The sequence below is a fragment of the Paramacrobiotus metropolitanus genome, unplaced genomic scaffold, assembly GCF_019649055.1.
Source record: "Paramacrobiotus metropolitanus isolate TYO unplaced genomic scaffold, Prichtersi_v1.0 Parri_scaffold0000162, whole genome shotgun sequence".
Lineage (NCBI taxonomy): Eukaryota > Metazoa > Tardigrada > Eutardigrada > Parachela > Macrobiotidae > Paramacrobiotus > Paramacrobiotus metropolitanus.
In genome coordinates, this window is record NW_026570382.1 from 141,795 (window position 1) to 158,476 (window position 16,682).

At 45.3% G+C, this 16,682-nt stretch overlaps 1 protein-coding gene across 3 annotated transcripts; it reads right to left on the reverse strand.

The window, feature by feature from the left end:
* Window positions 1–1,977: 1,977 nt before the first annotated feature.
* On the reverse strand, window positions 1,978–6,923 carry LOC129600038 (uncharacterized). 3 transcript variants are annotated; one of them, XR_008692010.1, is made up of 3 exons: window positions 6,737–6,923; window positions 3,511–5,353; window positions 1,978–3,455 (listed from the first exon to the last, which is right to left on the reverse strand). XR_008692010.1 is itself a non-coding variant. In XM_055498426.1 (2 exons), exons 1-2 carry the CDS (start codon window positions 6,801–6,803, stop codon window positions 4,350–4,352), a joined length of 1,071 nt encoding a protein of 356 aa, XP_055354401.1. In that variant the 5' UTR covers window positions 6,804–6,923; the 3' UTR covers window positions 1,978–4,349. The 3 variants fall into 3 exon arrangements, 1 of the variants encoding a protein (XP_055354401.1); XR_008692009.1 differs by having other exon boundaries at window positions 1,978–3,458; XM_055498426.1 differs by having other exon boundaries at window positions 1,978–5,353.
* Window positions 6,924–16,682: the final 9,759 nt, after the last annotated feature.

Sequence of the window (16,682 nt, forward strand, 5' to 3'; positions counted from 1 at the left end):
GCGGTGATTGAGGCACATCCCGTGCGCTCAACCTTTCTGTACAGCAGCCCCGAATGCCCACGATCGGGTGTGCAGGTGCCGGCTATCAGACCGATCCCTTGCAAGCCGAACCTCCCCAAACAACGGCCCCAAATTAAGCTTGTGGGCATAGCGGTATACCGGCCAATGGCACGTCCTTCCTGATGTATGTCGTATAGGCATCAGATCTCCAGCGCCCGGCATGCTTAGTATCTTGGAATGGCGCGCCATTGGCTGCAGCGCAAGAGGCAGCTCCTATTCTGAAACTGTAAGGAGTATAAAGGTGACTGTTGGGAATTCCGTGCATTGCTAAAGTTAACATGCGAGCGAAAGCAGATCGTAACAGGTGAACCGTCTGAGGTAACAAACAGGGCTGTGTGCAAAATTCTTAGACTTCTCCGCAGTGCTAAGTATTTTCGCATCGCCCCTACAGGACAGACTGATCGATCAGTTGCCGACAAATAAATCCGACATCCGTCCCAAAACTGGTCAGATTTAGATGAACGATGGTTAATAATGAGCTTCGAATTCCGATATGATATGTCCGCTAAACGCAGAAAATGACCAAGTGACGGTACAACCTCACCAATGCGTAAAAATCCGAAAAACACAAGGCATACATGCACCAGTATAATCGTTTTTCGAAGGATGATAAAATCGCTGACCGATCAATATTAAGTCTGATGATGCGCATGTGATCGATGGTAATCGGCAATCTGCTGTCAGCAGCAGTGCCTCGCAAACGCTTAAAACCGGTGAGGCATTGTGAAGTATTCGGTGTACTGAAGTCAATAGATGAACCGTTTTCTTTGAGTGAGTTGTAAAGCGCGGATAAATAAACTTTAACTGACGAATAAGAAATACTACAGCTATAAAGGAATGCAATATACCGTACTACTACGTCCTCTGTGGTGTTCAGCGGAGATAACCGAAACAACTGGCAAAACTCAGTAAATTTATTCATGCCGCTTCGATAAGTTTTTCTAGAAGAAGGAGCGATATGATGATACCGTAAACTTTCAGCCGTTCTGTCAAGACAAGCTAAAGATGAAGCAGATGATAATTGTAAAGATCGATTAACACGTTCTCCGGCAAAGACAGCGGATTTAGATCTGCGTTCGGCGCTAGGCAGGTAAATCGCTTCATTTGAAACCGGGATAGAGAGTCAGCAATGCTATTGTTGATACCAGATATGTGCTTAATGGTGATTGTAAAATTAAGCTGAGCTGCGATGGCCAGCATACGCCTCATTATTTTGAGGACAACTTTGCAACAAGATTTGTGGTTTTCCCAAGCTTGCGAGGCGCCGAGATTATCGCAGTGGAAAATTACTTTCCGCCCGCTTAGTTGTGGTCCCCACAATGTTAAAGCGACAAGAATAGGGATCATCTCTAGGCACTCGACTGACAGCTGTGCATTAAGTATAAAGGCTGGCCAGCGTATCTGAAACCATGCTCCACTGAAGTAGCCGGCGCAACCGATGGTAGCAGACGCATCAGTGTACAACTGGATCGCATCACAGCGAGTCCAGTCAGGTTCAAGAAATTATGCTGAACCGTTCTATTTCGGGAGGAATTCTAGCCACCAGTCAATATCTCGCTGGAAATCTTCGTCGAGCCTAACTTCATTCTGAGTTGCACTATTGACCAGTGACAATTGCGAAATAAGCCGTCTTGTAAACAGCCGACCAACCGGCACGCATTTGGAGGCGAACATAAGAGAGCCTATTAAGCTTTGCAGTTCTGTACGGTTGCATGCGGTTTTAGACTTCCACATGGTAAGGATAGCAATGATTTCGTTCAGTTTTCCATGCGGTAAACTAAGTGTTTGTGGAACGGAATCAAGTACAATTCCAAGAAATTTCAAAGCGGTGGACGGGCCTTCGGTTTTTTTAGCAGCCAGAGGGACACCAAGCGCTGTGCACAATTTTCAGTAAATTTAATCATAAGCGTGGAGCAGAGTTGCTTATTAGGTGGTGTTGCAAGAAAGAAATCATCAACGTACAGTAGTGCAACATAAAGATATGGCCGCTGACATTCACAAAAATCCAGTGTACTGCATCTGAGATTAGACAGAATAGAAACGGTGAAGAGCGAGAACCGGAAGGAAGTACAATATCGAAATAGTAATAACCACTGCACATACAGCCCAATAAGTGCCAGTCAGCAGATCTGACAGGGACAAGCCGAAAAGCATGCTGAAGATCAAACTTTGCCATGAACGCGCCTACCCCCAGCTTTATAAGCATGCGTACCGCATCATCCACAGTGCAGAACGCAAGAGTATAGTCGTCCTTGCTGATGTAGTCATTAACACTTTCACCTGCCGGCCGAGACGTCCATTAATATGCAGAATTTGCCGTCCGGCTTCGGCCGCACAACTAACGAGTTAACAATGAAGACTGGGAATGGTAAATGGACCCACTAAATGCAATAAGGATATCTCTGTATTAATTTGCGCTTGTTAATGTTCCGAATACATGCGTGCAGATGCAGCATTAGGCGTGGACAAGCTTCGATTGATAGCCGATATCTGTTCCATGTCGTAATATGTGCAGTACATGTGTGACGTACTCCTGATCTGGGTGTTCGATGAGGTGGCTTGCAAGGCTTCGGCTTTCAACGGTGTATTAATATTACTGGGTACTGTTGCTTGCTTTTGATTTGCACTGGAAATCGCGGTGTTCACGTTGACCACACTTTGCGCACCGGTATTGACGACCGGATCGGCAGAACAAGCCGGTAGTGCAGTGACCTTTATTCCAGAGGTGGCACACTTCGTCAACTTTTGCTCCCCCGCTACCAGCGGGGAGGCTGAGAAACGACTGCCCAACCCATGAAGAACGACGGTTGCTGGCGCTGTTGTGCAATGCCGGACATTCAGGTCTGATGTGTCCGAATTCTAAACAATTATAGCACTGAACCACAGTATTTTTCACTACATCGCATGTGCGTTGACCAGCGTCATGCCCAAGTGGTTGCATTAAATACTCAGTATAAACATCATCGTTTCTGCGTGACCACTGCATTGCATCGTTCGGATTACGGCACACAGCTAACCGGAACTGCCGGTCGTAGGCAAGCCACTGGTCAGTAGTGATTCCTTTCAGTACCGCTATCTGCGCGATGTGGTTTACGTACTTCATCATGGGTAAGTCCAGCTCAGGGTATATGGCACACCGATACATTTTCAGCACTGAAAACGCTCTCATCCACTGAATGGAGTCTCGAATCTGCACACTTTTACCGGCTGGATTTTTTTATGTAGACGGCACTTGAGGAGCACAGCTGAGCAGTAGTAGATCGGGAAGATGGACGAATTCCTTTTTGCTGAACAGCTTTGGCAGCAGAGTGTTTTCAACTGGTAGCAAGAGACTCTTAACGTTCTGCGGTAAAGCCTCAAGTACTGCTGCAGCTTTCCGGGTTACGGCTGTAGCACTACTAGTACCAATGAATTCGATCTCAGTAATGCCATCTGTATTGAAATCTTTACCTGGATCGGAAACAGGAGGCATGTCCCATAGGTGGAGCTGCGGTGCATTGACTTTGCCGGCATCCTGGATTCGAATCTTGCGAGTTCCTGGTGAGAAGGATCGAACGCTATCGTCAACAGCAGGGACGACGGTCGCTACCGACGCCGATAGGTCCGAAATTTGCTTTTTAGCTGAGCAAGTTCTTCTTCCACCGTTGGTTTCTTTTTTGTGACACCTTGAGTAACACCCACACGTCTTCCTGCAATCCGCTTGCTTCGCGTAATCCCGCGACCGGTGCCACGTGGTCGCCCGCGTCCAGTTAAATGTGAAATATATACTGTATATATTATATTATATATATGAAATATATATATATATTAAATGTGAAATATAGAGATAAATATCGACCAGTTAAATGTGAAATATCTTGGTATAAGCAGAAATATATAGCTGGAACTTGTGCAAAAAAAACCATGCAAACCAGAACTACATAAATTCAGGATGCAGCCACAACTGTTCTGAGACTTTGAATAACTTAACTATCTGTATGCACGTTTCTGGAGTACAACCCACAACAGGACTGTTGCTAAGCAAAGAGCGCCAGTAGAATACAAAAGAATCACTTCCGCTCAAGAAAATTAACCATAATTAAATGCCACATTTAATTGTACATTAACTGTAAGCGATGTTCTTGAAGTTCAGTGAACGCTGGAAGACCGGTAGGGCTGTTTTTCCAAAAAAAAATTGTTTTCCCCTTGAAGACCAAACCGTGAACTTCAATTAGGGAACGTCTATTATTACTTTGCGCCAGAGTGAAATTAAATTTTGTCGTATTGCTTAACGAGGAAAGGTCAGGCTGTCAGCGGCAGGATAAATTGTAACAGGACGTATTGTATGCGAAATGCAAGTCACCGTTACTATTGTTGTAGGTCAACTCTCGCGCGCAGTCCACACTGAGCATCTCTGGACTTGCACTTTCCTGGGTGAAAACAAAAGGTGAATAGAAGTTGCCAACAACAAATACTTCACCCTCCCCTTTATGGGAAACGAGATGCGGCCTTCGCTTCAGAAAATTCCGGAGCCAGGCAAACGAACAGTCACAATGCAGACGTCGCACTTTCTGAATATCCTCGCTGCTGATCAGTCCATACTCATAGGGTCGACCTCGGTTACGTTGTGCGTACTTTTCTTTACGGTACAACGCAAAACTGATCTCCTTCTCCAGCACCAAACTTTCCAGAGCCGGCAAATCCATAAACGTGTAACGCTCCAGTGTGTCGATGATGGAGGACTTGAAGCATATCATCCGTACTTCCGGCATGCGGGAAAAATCTCTCTTTTTCACATCCAAATTATTGCCATATTGCACTTCGAAACGGAGCAATCTTGGCAAGATACCGGCTTCGAAGACCTTGTAGGTTGTGGCTGACGTATTCGAGAGGACGGCCAGCTCAACGATTTGTTGTCGAATGGGTTCGATGACGTCTGAATGTACCGGGTGGCTTGCGCCGCCTTTTTCTGATAGTAGGATTGTCACAGCACGATTGGGACTAATGCTGCTGATATTACGCGTTAATTCCAGCATGTCTGAACGATTTGCCCCTTGACACTCGAATTTCAGATAAGTTCTGGACATGGCATGATATTTGTAGTAATAATCGTCTTTGGCAACATTGCAAGCCTCAATTTTCCACTCAAGTGAGCACGCCTTTTCTTCACCGAGGGTGGCAAAAGTAATACATTCTTCCTTCGTCAATAAATCTGTGAGGAAAGGAAAAAAAACGGGGACGGTTGGCACTTTGGTAATTCCCCCATCGTCTTGGGTCAACACACTGCAGTCTTGTTCGAGCTCCGTGCCGGAACCTGCGTAGCAGCGCGATTAGGTTACTATTGTGCGAATTATTTATAGACTCTTCATGTAGTGCTTTAAAGCTAACCATAACAGCGTAGCTGAAGAGCAACAAACCTTGTACTCACCCAGCGCGACTACCATTAGAGTAAACAATCTAATTGCAAGTATTTTTAGATACTCCATGAACCATTTCTCTTAACAAGAAATAAATCAGGTTCTTGTTAATTCACATTTGATGAGAATGTAATGTCATTTAGATGAGAATGTAAATTTTAGAGCTGTAAGCATAACTTTTGGATGCTCGCGGCTGCCGACATGTTAAGAGCAAGTTATAATAATCAAGCGGTTTCGCACGAAAACTTCTCAGCAGACAGCAGCTGCTCCACAGTGCGCTACCTGAATAAGCAGTTTGCACCATACTTTAACTTGTTCTGAATTTTACCTTTCCTGAACCCAAGGTGAGCCGCAAACACCAAAAAATTTATTTTAAAAGATTGGAGACCCAGTGGGGAAACCGGGTGTTAATGTATCATGTATTTGCTGCATGTATTAACTATAAAATTTTATTTAATAACCACTCAACGCATACGAATACGATACATGTACATATAGCTACCCACTAAATACATATAGCTACATCGCTATAAACTGCTATGTTCGATTTCTGCGCACGTAGTAACACTTAGAGATCAATCAAGAATATTTTTGTTCAGATGCACTTCCGACAATGGTGATAACGGCAGTCTAAAGTACTTTGGAGGGGACCTTTAGTTTTCCCTTTATACATTACGGGAAACCTTGTGTTCCTCCGCTCATATGATGCCGCACACAATTGACTCTACAGTTTAAAACCCAGTCTACAGCTTTTACACGGTCAGTAATGAAGTTTCATATCAGACATTTTTGGTATCATGTAATCCAAAAATTTCATCTCGACATTCGCGAGCTTATATTAACCAACACTAGTTTTTCGTGGTTTCGTTAATCTCGTTATGCAAAGTATAAAGTAACGAATTATTTTCTGATGCAGCCGCTTTTATCGTCGTAAATGCTTAACCATTTGCCATTTTTTAAAATTGTAATAATTATTTTAACTCGTTCTTCAGTTGAATTGTATTCAAGCAATTTAATTCTTAACGTAACATATAAGCACATCAGCTGACATTATGGACTTGTGGGAACTTTTTAGAACATACTAAAATGTAACATGACAAAGAATTTTTAATTGTTTCACATTATGTATTGCAGTGTGAAATGTTTCTGAATCTCCCTGAATATTTGTACAGCGTATTGCCGCTCGGTAACGCATCTGACCGCTACAATGGGTATCACAAGTACACATATTATAAGCTCTATTATTTAATTAACTGCGTGAACCTTCATTATTGACTTACCTGTTTCACCGGATGTAAAACGAAACATACAAGATATAACAAAAATAAACCACAGTGAGCGCCTCATGACTGAATTTTCATAAAAGTCTGATAAACAACACTCACTCACAGCGTTTGCCGAATAAAAAAAACATACTAAGCGAGTTACCAACTGGCAGTTCACCAACTGTTACTAGTACAGCGTACTATAATTGTACCCTGTCGGTTTTATAATTACAAAATTGGAGCGTTCAGCCAGGAAAGAGTTCTGCTTTCACTCACCTCGGCCTTTCACCTTGATAAAATCTGGAGCAACACATATCAGAAAATATGACCAGGGTACTCATAAGATACGTTATCCGTATACGTTTTGTTGTCGAGTGTAGAAAGCCGTGCGAATTGTAGGAAGACTTATATAGTTGTCGCCGGCACCCTTCCTCGGATTGTTTACAGAGCATAACCTCTTAGTACAGTACTGTACGGCAGTACGCGTATTTTATAGTCCACATGAAATTCAGTTTTATCGCGGTTCAATATTATTTATTAGCTTTCCATGCAGTGTGAATAATTCGAAGAAGGCGGTTAACACCACGCGAAGCGCCCGCTGCCATCAAAGAGCGCGGATGCTTTTCCGACATGCACGGCCCACATGACTGGCAAAGAAAGGTGGAATCACCTTCGACGCTAAATTAGGATCAATACTTTCACCAAAGTCAAAAGACTGTTTATTTTTAAAAAAAGCAGAGCGCTAATAATTAATATAATGATTATGCTTCGTTAGAATGATTGCTTGTAAAGTGGTAAATGGTAGCTATAACACAAGCTGATGCCAACTGTCTTTTTCACAAACAGGGATGACATGGTAAATCGTTAGACAGTTAAGCCTGTACAGTGAATTCTTGTATTGCATCGGTGTCATCACATGTCAAAATTACGACACTGCTGATACATTCCATATTAAATGTATCAGCAGTGTCGTAATTTTGGGCTATGGCTATTTTACCCCAGTATTCTGCAGTGTGGCAAAATAGCCTTTTGCTATTTTGCCCCACACTAAGTTCAAATAGCCTTCTGCTATTTTGCCCCACTATGCGTTACATAAGCGTTTTTGTATTTTGCCGCAGTATGGTCGGCAAAATACCTCGTGGCTAGTTTGCCGCAGTATGAATTACGGTCATCTAGCACGTTGTCGCTTATTTCAGTGCCTTCGTGGGGAAGTGGGAGAAAGTGGGAGGAATGGGAAATTGTCGTTCGGCCACCAACAACTAAAATACGAGTGATTCGGCACCATGGCAATGCTTTGGCGTAACAAAAACTGTGCAATTAAGCAATTGCCAAATACTTTACAATTTTTAAGTAAACTATCGCGTGTGTAACCGTCCAAAACGAACAGTCGTCTGAGACGACCGCCGGTCGTTTCAGCCTCTAAACCGTCCGAAACGACCGAGGGCCGCCAAAACGACCGCCGTAAATTTTGCTCTATCGGTCGTAAACAAAACAAATGAATGTAAATTTGTATACGGTCGTTTCCGCCGGTGTGTAATTTCGTGCCCGGTCGTTTCTGCCCAAGTGTAATTTCGTGTCCGGTCGTTTCTGCCGGAGTGTAATTTCGTGCCCGGTCGTTTCTGCCGCAGCGTAATTTTGTATCCGGTCGAATTAATCAGTCGGTCGAATTTGAATTCTGCACTAATTAGACTCCGACAGAAACGACCGGGCACGAAATTTCAATCAGGCAGAAACGACCTGACACGAAATTACGTTCCGGCTGAAACTATAGTATACAAATTTACATTCATTTGTTTTATTTACGACCGATAGAGCGAAAAAACTGGTAGGGCAAAATTTGGGGCGGTCGTTTTGGCGGCCCCTGGTCGTTTCGGACGGTTTAGAGGCTGTAACGACCGGCGGTCGCCTCAGACGACTGGTCGTTTTGGACGGTTACACGCGTGCTCCCATCCCCAGCCTATTTTTCTGTCACTCTCTCTGAGTGGGGAATGGGGACTATTAGGTCACCTGGGTAGACCGGTGAGTCTGGTTACATCACCCGGTCCGGCGAAATTCTCCGGAAAAAATGCGCAATTTCGCGTCCCGTCTGCTTTGGCTGCTGGGACCGGTTATTGCCGGGTTCATTAGGTTACCCTACTAGGTTACCCCGGTTATTAATATAGGAAATACTCCCCAACGCGATGTTCCGATAATCCGATTCGTGGTTGATTCTTTCGGATAAAGTACCTGTTTTCTGAGGTTCCGCCCGGGCGGAACCTGTCCGGGTTAGTCCTGGGTTGTGGTAGCAGACAGTGAATAAGCGAAATGAGTCAAGAAGCCATCCGTTTTTCCGGGATTTTTGTCCGAGAAAAACCCGTATTTTCATCTCCGACCCCCTGACTGGACATCGAAGTAGCGCAAATGTTTGACAGATCTGTTCAAAAGTTTGAAAAACCAGTTCGTCCGGTGCATTTGGGTTTTACCCGGGTAAGTCCGGTCACCTAACGGCAGCTGATCGTAGCTGTCGGATTTGCTCAAACCTGGATATCCGTCCCGACCGAAACCGCCAATTCATGTCACGTCGCCAATTCAATGTGTATTAGGAAACAGGGGTTGTTAGGCCGCTAATTGTTGATTCGGGTAACTCCGGGGAGATCGATCCGGGTGGCTCCATTTGCCCCATTCGAGTGTGGTAAAGCGGTCTGCTGAATCCACTTTCCTATGTTTATCCGGACAAAGCCCTCGAGCTTCCCTTCCGGATACACCTAATTGGGTAGCTGACTCAGATTTGTAACGGACAACTCGGGCCCATAGGGCTATTCCACCGAGTCGCTACGGGTAAGTCCGGCTAGCTAGATTACCCAGGGTTCGCTGACCGGGTACCTCTATTGTAAGTCCTCCGGTAGCAAAACGTGGTTGAGCGGTCGACTTTAACCGCCCAAAACGACTGGTCGTTTCAGCCTCTAAGCCGCCCGAAACAACCGGGGGCCGCCGAAACGACCGCCGTAAATAAATTACGATCCCGCAGAAACGGCTGGATACGAATTTACATTTCGGCAGAAACGATCGGCTGCGAATTTACACTCTGACAGAACACACACTCCCGGCTGTGCCAGCTCCCGGCTGTGCCAGCTCCCGGCTGTGCCAGCTCCCGGCTGTGCCAGCTCCCGGCTGTGCCAGCTCCCGGCTGTGCCAGCTCCCGGCTGTGCCAGCTCCCGGCTGTGCCAGCTCCCGGCTGTGCCAGCTCCCGGCTGTGCCAGCTCCCGGCTGTGCCAGCTCCCGGCTGTGCCAGCTCCCGGCTGTGCAAGCTCCCGGCTGTGCCAGCTCCCGGCTGTGCCAGCTCCCGGCTGTGCCAGCTCCCGGCTGTGCCAGCTCCCGGCTGTGCCAGCTCCCGGCTGTGCCAGCTCCCGGCTGTGCCAGCTCCCGGCTGTGCCAGCTCCCGGCTGTGCCGTTCCCGGCATCGTAGCGAGTATCCCCCAGCTGATTGCCTGTGACCACCGGGTACCGTTTTAAGTGTAACGACTGGGCTGACGTAGATTGATGGGTAAATCTATCCGACGGTTTTACGTGCAGAACGGCCAACTGGATAAAGCCAACATGACTAAACCGGAAGCAGCATTTTCCGGCTCCGTCCTGGAGTGGTACGAGAACCATTCGACTCTCGAGCGTGAAGAAAGTTGGCCCGTCAATGAATGGCTGGACAGATTTAGCGACCGATTTGCGAAACGCAAGCAGGTTAACGCTACACAGGAGATGAGCAACCACATCTACCGCTTGGGGGCAGGGGATAAAAGGTGGCAGTGGCACCTGCCACTGGCAACTGCCACCGGCAGTGGCATTTGCCACTACGCGTTCTGGCAAGCGATAAAACATGGCAGCTGCCAAAAATTCAGAATTAGCTAGAGACGATTCTGCCATCCAAGGATAAGGTCTAGAGGGAGAATCTTTGCATTTTCCCAGATCGTCTCCATAGAACTTATCCATGAAAACTTCAGCCAGAGTCGTGTGTCCGCGCGTGGACCAAGTCAGGCACAACAAACCGAAATTATGAAAAACAATCCAAATACGAGGGATGCCGAGCCAACTGAATGTCGAGTGTTGGTCCTCTGATCCAAAACTGATAAAAAAATTGAACTCAGCCAGAATAAAAAAATATGTTTCTGTAGTCAACCTATCGAAATCATCAGACGTAGTCACTGTCACGGAATACATCTGTAGTACGGACTAGTACCTGTTGCACATAAACAATTATAAGCAGACGAGCAGCTTGTCTGCCAGAATCATCCGCGCTGGCCTTTCCCCCGTCGTTGTTCTGCCACCACAATCTGGATCGGAAATAAAGCCTTTGAACAATCTCAGACGGCGCTTTGTACGCCAATGCGGCCACAAGTGCCCCATTCATCAGTTAACAAAGGCGCTCCGGCTTGCAATGCGTCCACTGCGGCAGCGGCTCTGATTGCGCTCTCGAATGATTTTCAGCATGTCTTCACTATTTACAGAGATTTGCACACCCGACTACAGCGTTCGTGTTGAACGAACGCTGTAGTCGAGTAGCCTTAGGCATCCGTATCAGTTTAAGTACAGCACCGAATCAAAAATTTGAACGATAGACAATGACTTTGTTAACTTTTCGTTTGGTTTTATGACAAATATAGCATCGTCGTCAAACATGCTTGTTTTAGACTGCGTTTACCTACAGACTACAGCTCAAAGAATAGTCAATTATTCAATAGACCTTCAGGATATGTCATGTGTCATCCAAGGTTTGCCGAATTGGCTGCTCTTATCTGAATGGACGCTTTTATAATACTGTCGCAGTGTCGCACTACCGTGTTTCGGTCATGAGCGGAACTGATTCTGGGTGTACAAATTCTGGATTCTGGGTGTTATGTATTCTGTGACAGCTGCGCTTGCTGAGCAGCGCTTGTTGCACTGAAAAGCGCGGGCACGACTCCGGCTACGGGCTCCATGGATAAATTCTATAGAGTCGATCTGGGATAATACAAGATTTCCCCTATACATGGAACTTGTCGTTGTTTGACAGAATCGTCTCTCGCGGAATTTTAATTTTTGGTAGTTGCCATGTTTTATCGCTTGCCAGAACGCGTAGTGGCAAATGCCAATGCCGGTGGCAGTTGCCAGTGGCAGGTGCCACTGCCACCTTTTATCCCCTGCCCCGCTTGGGGCAAGAAACGCCTGAGCAATACTTCGATGGGCAGGGGATAAAAGGTGGCAGTGGCACCTGCCAGTGGCAATTGCCACTGGCAGTGGCATCTGCCATTACAAGGTCTGGCAAACGATGAAACGTGGCAGTTGCCAGAAATCTAAAATATATTCGGGATGATTCTGTCAGAATCATATACAATCGGCACAAATATACATGCAGAAATTACTGAAACGTGATTGTCTTCGAAACAGTTATGAAGCTGTATGGCAGCTTGGCCAGTCCGAGCCGTCAAAGTCACCAGAAGCCTTACCACTAGTGGTAATAGTATCGGACTACCTCGATCGACTGCTTCGATCGTTTACTCTATCCGTCCGCAGAGCCACAGACCACAGAGTGTGGTGTAGTGCATTTCGGCTTCGCTAAATGCGGCCCAAAGTTTTAGGCCTCTGTTCACTTTACACGTCACATAACATTTCTCTTAACACACTCGCCTTCCATCCATTTTGCCTACATTTAAAATAAATTCTCTTTTAAATAAAATTCGATAATGCAGATCTTCAAAAACGTCTCTAGAATTCAAGTTTACAAATCCTATTTACAATTAATGTTCATCAGGCTTATCTCAACTCATGCATAGCAGCATGATTGGCATTCCCGTTGACACTAACCTCACCGCAAACCGCCTTCCTCTGCCGACCGAGTATCGATCTGACTAACCAAAGCTCCCTAAGAAACCTGAAAATTTACGCTAAATTAGAACTCTCAAAAACTTTGAACCAAAACCTTTGAACAAAAAAAAAGAAAAAATTTGAAGACCTAAGAAACACTAAGAAAAGCTAAGAAAAACGTAAGAAACCTAAGAAATCTCAGAAACCTAGGAATAAAACCTAAACTACCTAATAAATCTAAAAAAACTTATGAAAAACGAATGTTTCCTCAGGTGTCTTAAGACAACTTAAAAGACAATTGAGAACGTTGTGGCACAATAAACCCAGAAAATTTGTTAACGCGAGTCGTGTGACAAATTTATAGAAGCCGAAATAAGCAGTACCCGAATTGAGCTAGAGCATGAGCCGAAAAGAGCGTTGCCCAAAGTGACTGCATCTCGGACGCAAGACGACATTGTATAGCATATAGCATATAGCATATTGCTTTACGACATTCGGACATTGTATAGCATATGCATAATCGAAAAAGGAAAAAGTCGAAGAATCGGATGAGCCAAATATTGCAAGCTTTTTGCACTTCCCACAAAGCGTTACAACGCTTTAATTTTGTGACACCAAATTTTGTGCTGGTCAGAGTGAGCACCGGTCGACATAACTGCGTGTGGCCGAAATTTAACACGGTCGAAGTGATCGAACGCGACCAAATTCGCCTGCGACGGATTTCGGTATTGTGGCAGCTGCCACTTTTTATCGCTTGCCACTATGCTGCCATTGCCAGTGGCAATTGCCAGTGGCAGGTGTCACCTTTTATCCCCTGCCCCAGAGCACACAGCCCGCTAAGTGAGCGAGTGACCGAAGTATCGTTACTGTACAGAGCACACAGCCCGTTAGGTGAACGAGTGACCGAAGTACCGCTACTGCCCAGAGCACACAGCCCGCTAAGTGAACGAGTGACCGAAGCATCGTTACTGTCCAGGGCACACATCCCGTTAGGTAAACAGTTAACCAAAGTACCATTACTGTCCAGCACACGTAGCCCGCTAGGTGGTTGAGTGACCCAACTACCACCAGCATCCATTGCAAGCATTCCTTAGGTTGAAATTTAGTACCTGGTAGACTCAGAGTCGGGATGGAAAAGTTAACAAAATCCCCTCTCAGTCAACGTGAATGCGTCTGAGTGCAGAAAAGCCATAAATTCACTTTTTATCCTATCTGCGTTTTAGCGCTATTTTCAGACCATTTTGTTTCGCTGAAGGAATAAGCTATTAACTAAATAACTTATCGAAATCATTTGAATAACCCAGCCGTAGACTGGGGACCACAAGAAACGCGGAGGCGAAGCCGAGGCTGTTTCTTGTGAACACATAATATAGTATATTCCTTTGCCACAAGAAGGCTGAAAACAACATTTTGATACAGCAGCTCAGATTTGCTGGGCTGTACTCTACTCTGGCAAATACGGTCGGAGGTGCCTTCCCAAAAACCAGGAAAATGCTCGGCATTTCTTGGTTTCTGTAATAGCTGTTTCACATGCTTGCTAAGAACGCATCACATAGCGACGGGCTACGCCAGTAACTGACATTCTAAAATGATATCCGGCTTATGTGTACTGGTTCGTATCCGCTTTTTTTGCCCATTCATTCTGACAAGGACGGTGGAGCTTATTTCCAGGTCATTGATGCTAAAACTACTCGTATCAAGGGCATGTGAGCAGAGAAGCGGCTCACGTAAAGCGACAAAATCTTTCAAAGGATTTCAACGTATTGCGCCGTGGTGCAGTGGTACTGCCTACGCGGATCTAACGACGTAGCCGGGGTTGGATTCCCCCATCGGCGCCTTTTTCAGCCGTTTCTCTGTTTCCCTCGGATTGCGCCCTGCTTAGATGGTAGCAGATCGTGGTTCGATCACGGACCTATGGTATGAGACTGGTGTGCTAACCTCGAACGGGAGGAACAGAGCAAAAACGAATAAAAGGATAAAATGAATGGAGGATGCGGTGAGCCGGAGCCGCCGCTTGAAGGATCGCTTCATCACGCTACGAGGACGTAGCGAAAGCTGCAAAGGGGGTGTGAGGAGAGAAGCGGCTCACGTACAGCGACAAAATCTTTCAAAGGATTTCAACATATTGCGCCGTGGTGCAGTGGTACTGCCTACGCGGATCTAACGACGTAGCCGGGGTTCGATTCCCCCATCGGCGCCTTTTTCAGCCGTTTCTCTGTTTCCCTCGGATTGCGCCCTGCTTAGAGGCATATAATTCTTTGAATGTTTGCAGTTTGCGCTCGGAACTTAACAGTTAACATGACAGAAATTGGTGTAAAATTGAAACTTGTTTAATCGGGAATTCTAATGCGCTACTTCTGATTCCATAGAGCATACTGAATACATATTTGAATGCCATGTTTAACATCGACCACCCCCAGTTTGACAAGCGTTCTTCAGTTGCATTCTGAACAGCTCCGAAATCTGCCTTGCGTTTGTGTTCCAGTCATCACAATGCAGCTAGAATCTAAGAATATCGTTGTGCACGAGTATCTGTACAGTAATCATCAACAGGTAAAGTTTACAATGCGATGGACTATCGAGGATTTTTCACTGCACCGCGGTATTTATGAGATCTTGTTTAACGACGGCATCACCATGGAAGAGCTGGGTTTCGGAAACTGCGAGGGGCGCTGGCGTATGGGGATTATTCCATGTAAATGGTCAGGCATGGGGGATCTTTACGATGAAGACCCGGCAAACTACGCTCAGGCTGTTTACTTATCGTTGACTGATAAGGAATTCCCTGCCATGAAGTACACAGGACAGCAACAATTTCTTGTAGCATTTGAAATCAGGTCAGTTATTTGTGCAAATACGTCGTGATATGTGAAATGTAAAGTAGATTCGTGGACATACACTGCACTTAACCGCATCCCAGGAAAAAATATATTTGCAATAATACGAGTAGTATTTCTTAGCGTTTTCTAAATGACAAAACTTTCGGTGCACTGCATTGATTATGCACATATTTAAAAAAGATCACTTCTATGCGCCAGTAAATTCGCCGCCAAAAATTAAAATTTATACTTTTAAATTGCAGTATTAATGCAGTATTGATAACCCAGTACTGTCACTTTGTAAGAATCCAGCCTCTGTATGATCCCGTTGGTCACCATTTCGTGACCCTCAGAGCGTGCTGGTTCCCGCCACAGAAAATTTCAATTCTGGACACGCTAGGCTGGGAACCAACAGACTGGATCAAGTTGCAAACCTGGATACTCTGCAGTCAGGGTGACGAAATGCGGATTGAATGTCTTTCTGTCCCGCAACAAGGCGGCGGATCGAATAATTGCGGAGTACAGATCTGCATATGCAGCAGCATTCTGCACTGACCACATCCTTTCAAAGAAGCCGGCTGTCGAAACGCAAACTACGTCGACGAGGGTGAATTTCGAGAGCGATTAGACGACGTTGTTCAATCGGAGACGCTGAAGAAACCTCCCAGAAACGAGGTACCAACAACTAGTACTATGCCAGAACCGAGCCGAAAAAGAACCAAGTGACTGTTACCTCTAAGGAAATAGCAGAAATACGAAAACGCAGGAACGTTCCAGAGAGAGTCCGTCTGGATGAAAAAGACGGCGTGCCTGTTATTGCTTAAAGCTGACAAATTTACAGGCAATGTAAAAAAATTTCCAATTCCCCATTTACTCCGGCTTTACAAAAGCCGTCTTTACAAAAGAAAGTCGTAAAGAAACGGACTGTAATCGTAATAAGACGTATGGGTTATGATTAAATATTGTAAAACGACCTTAACAAATTAAAAAACAATCAAATTTTAATTTTGCGGAAAAAATTTCCTGGCGCATAGTAAATTGACTATGCGCCGAGATTTTTCCTGGCGCATAGCACTTTCGTTTAAAAAAACAAAGGTGAGTTTTCTTAGTGGATGCAACATAATGGTAACAGCATTGTTTTTAGAACGGCATTGAAAGAGCTAAGGACGACAAACATACAGGTTTTTAAACTGCGCCGTTGGAAGCCTATTTTGCGCAGTTTAAAATCTAGTGAGCAGATTATTAATTTTGCTCTCCGGCCCGTAAGCTCAGGGCAAAACTATTTCCCGGTCAATTACAGAAGATTTAGTATTTGTAATTACAGGAGC

Bases quoted from the DNA above. Each gene is read 5' to 3' on its own strand.
- LOC129600038 (XM_055498426.1), bottom strand. From the start codon at position 6,803: ATGAGGCGCTCACTGTGGTTTATTTTTGTTATATCTTGTATGTTTCGT. The intron at 5,354-6,736 runs GTAAGTCAATAA...GCTGCTACGCAG, and splicing joins TTTTACATCCGGTGAAACAG to GTTCCGGCACGGAGCTCGAA.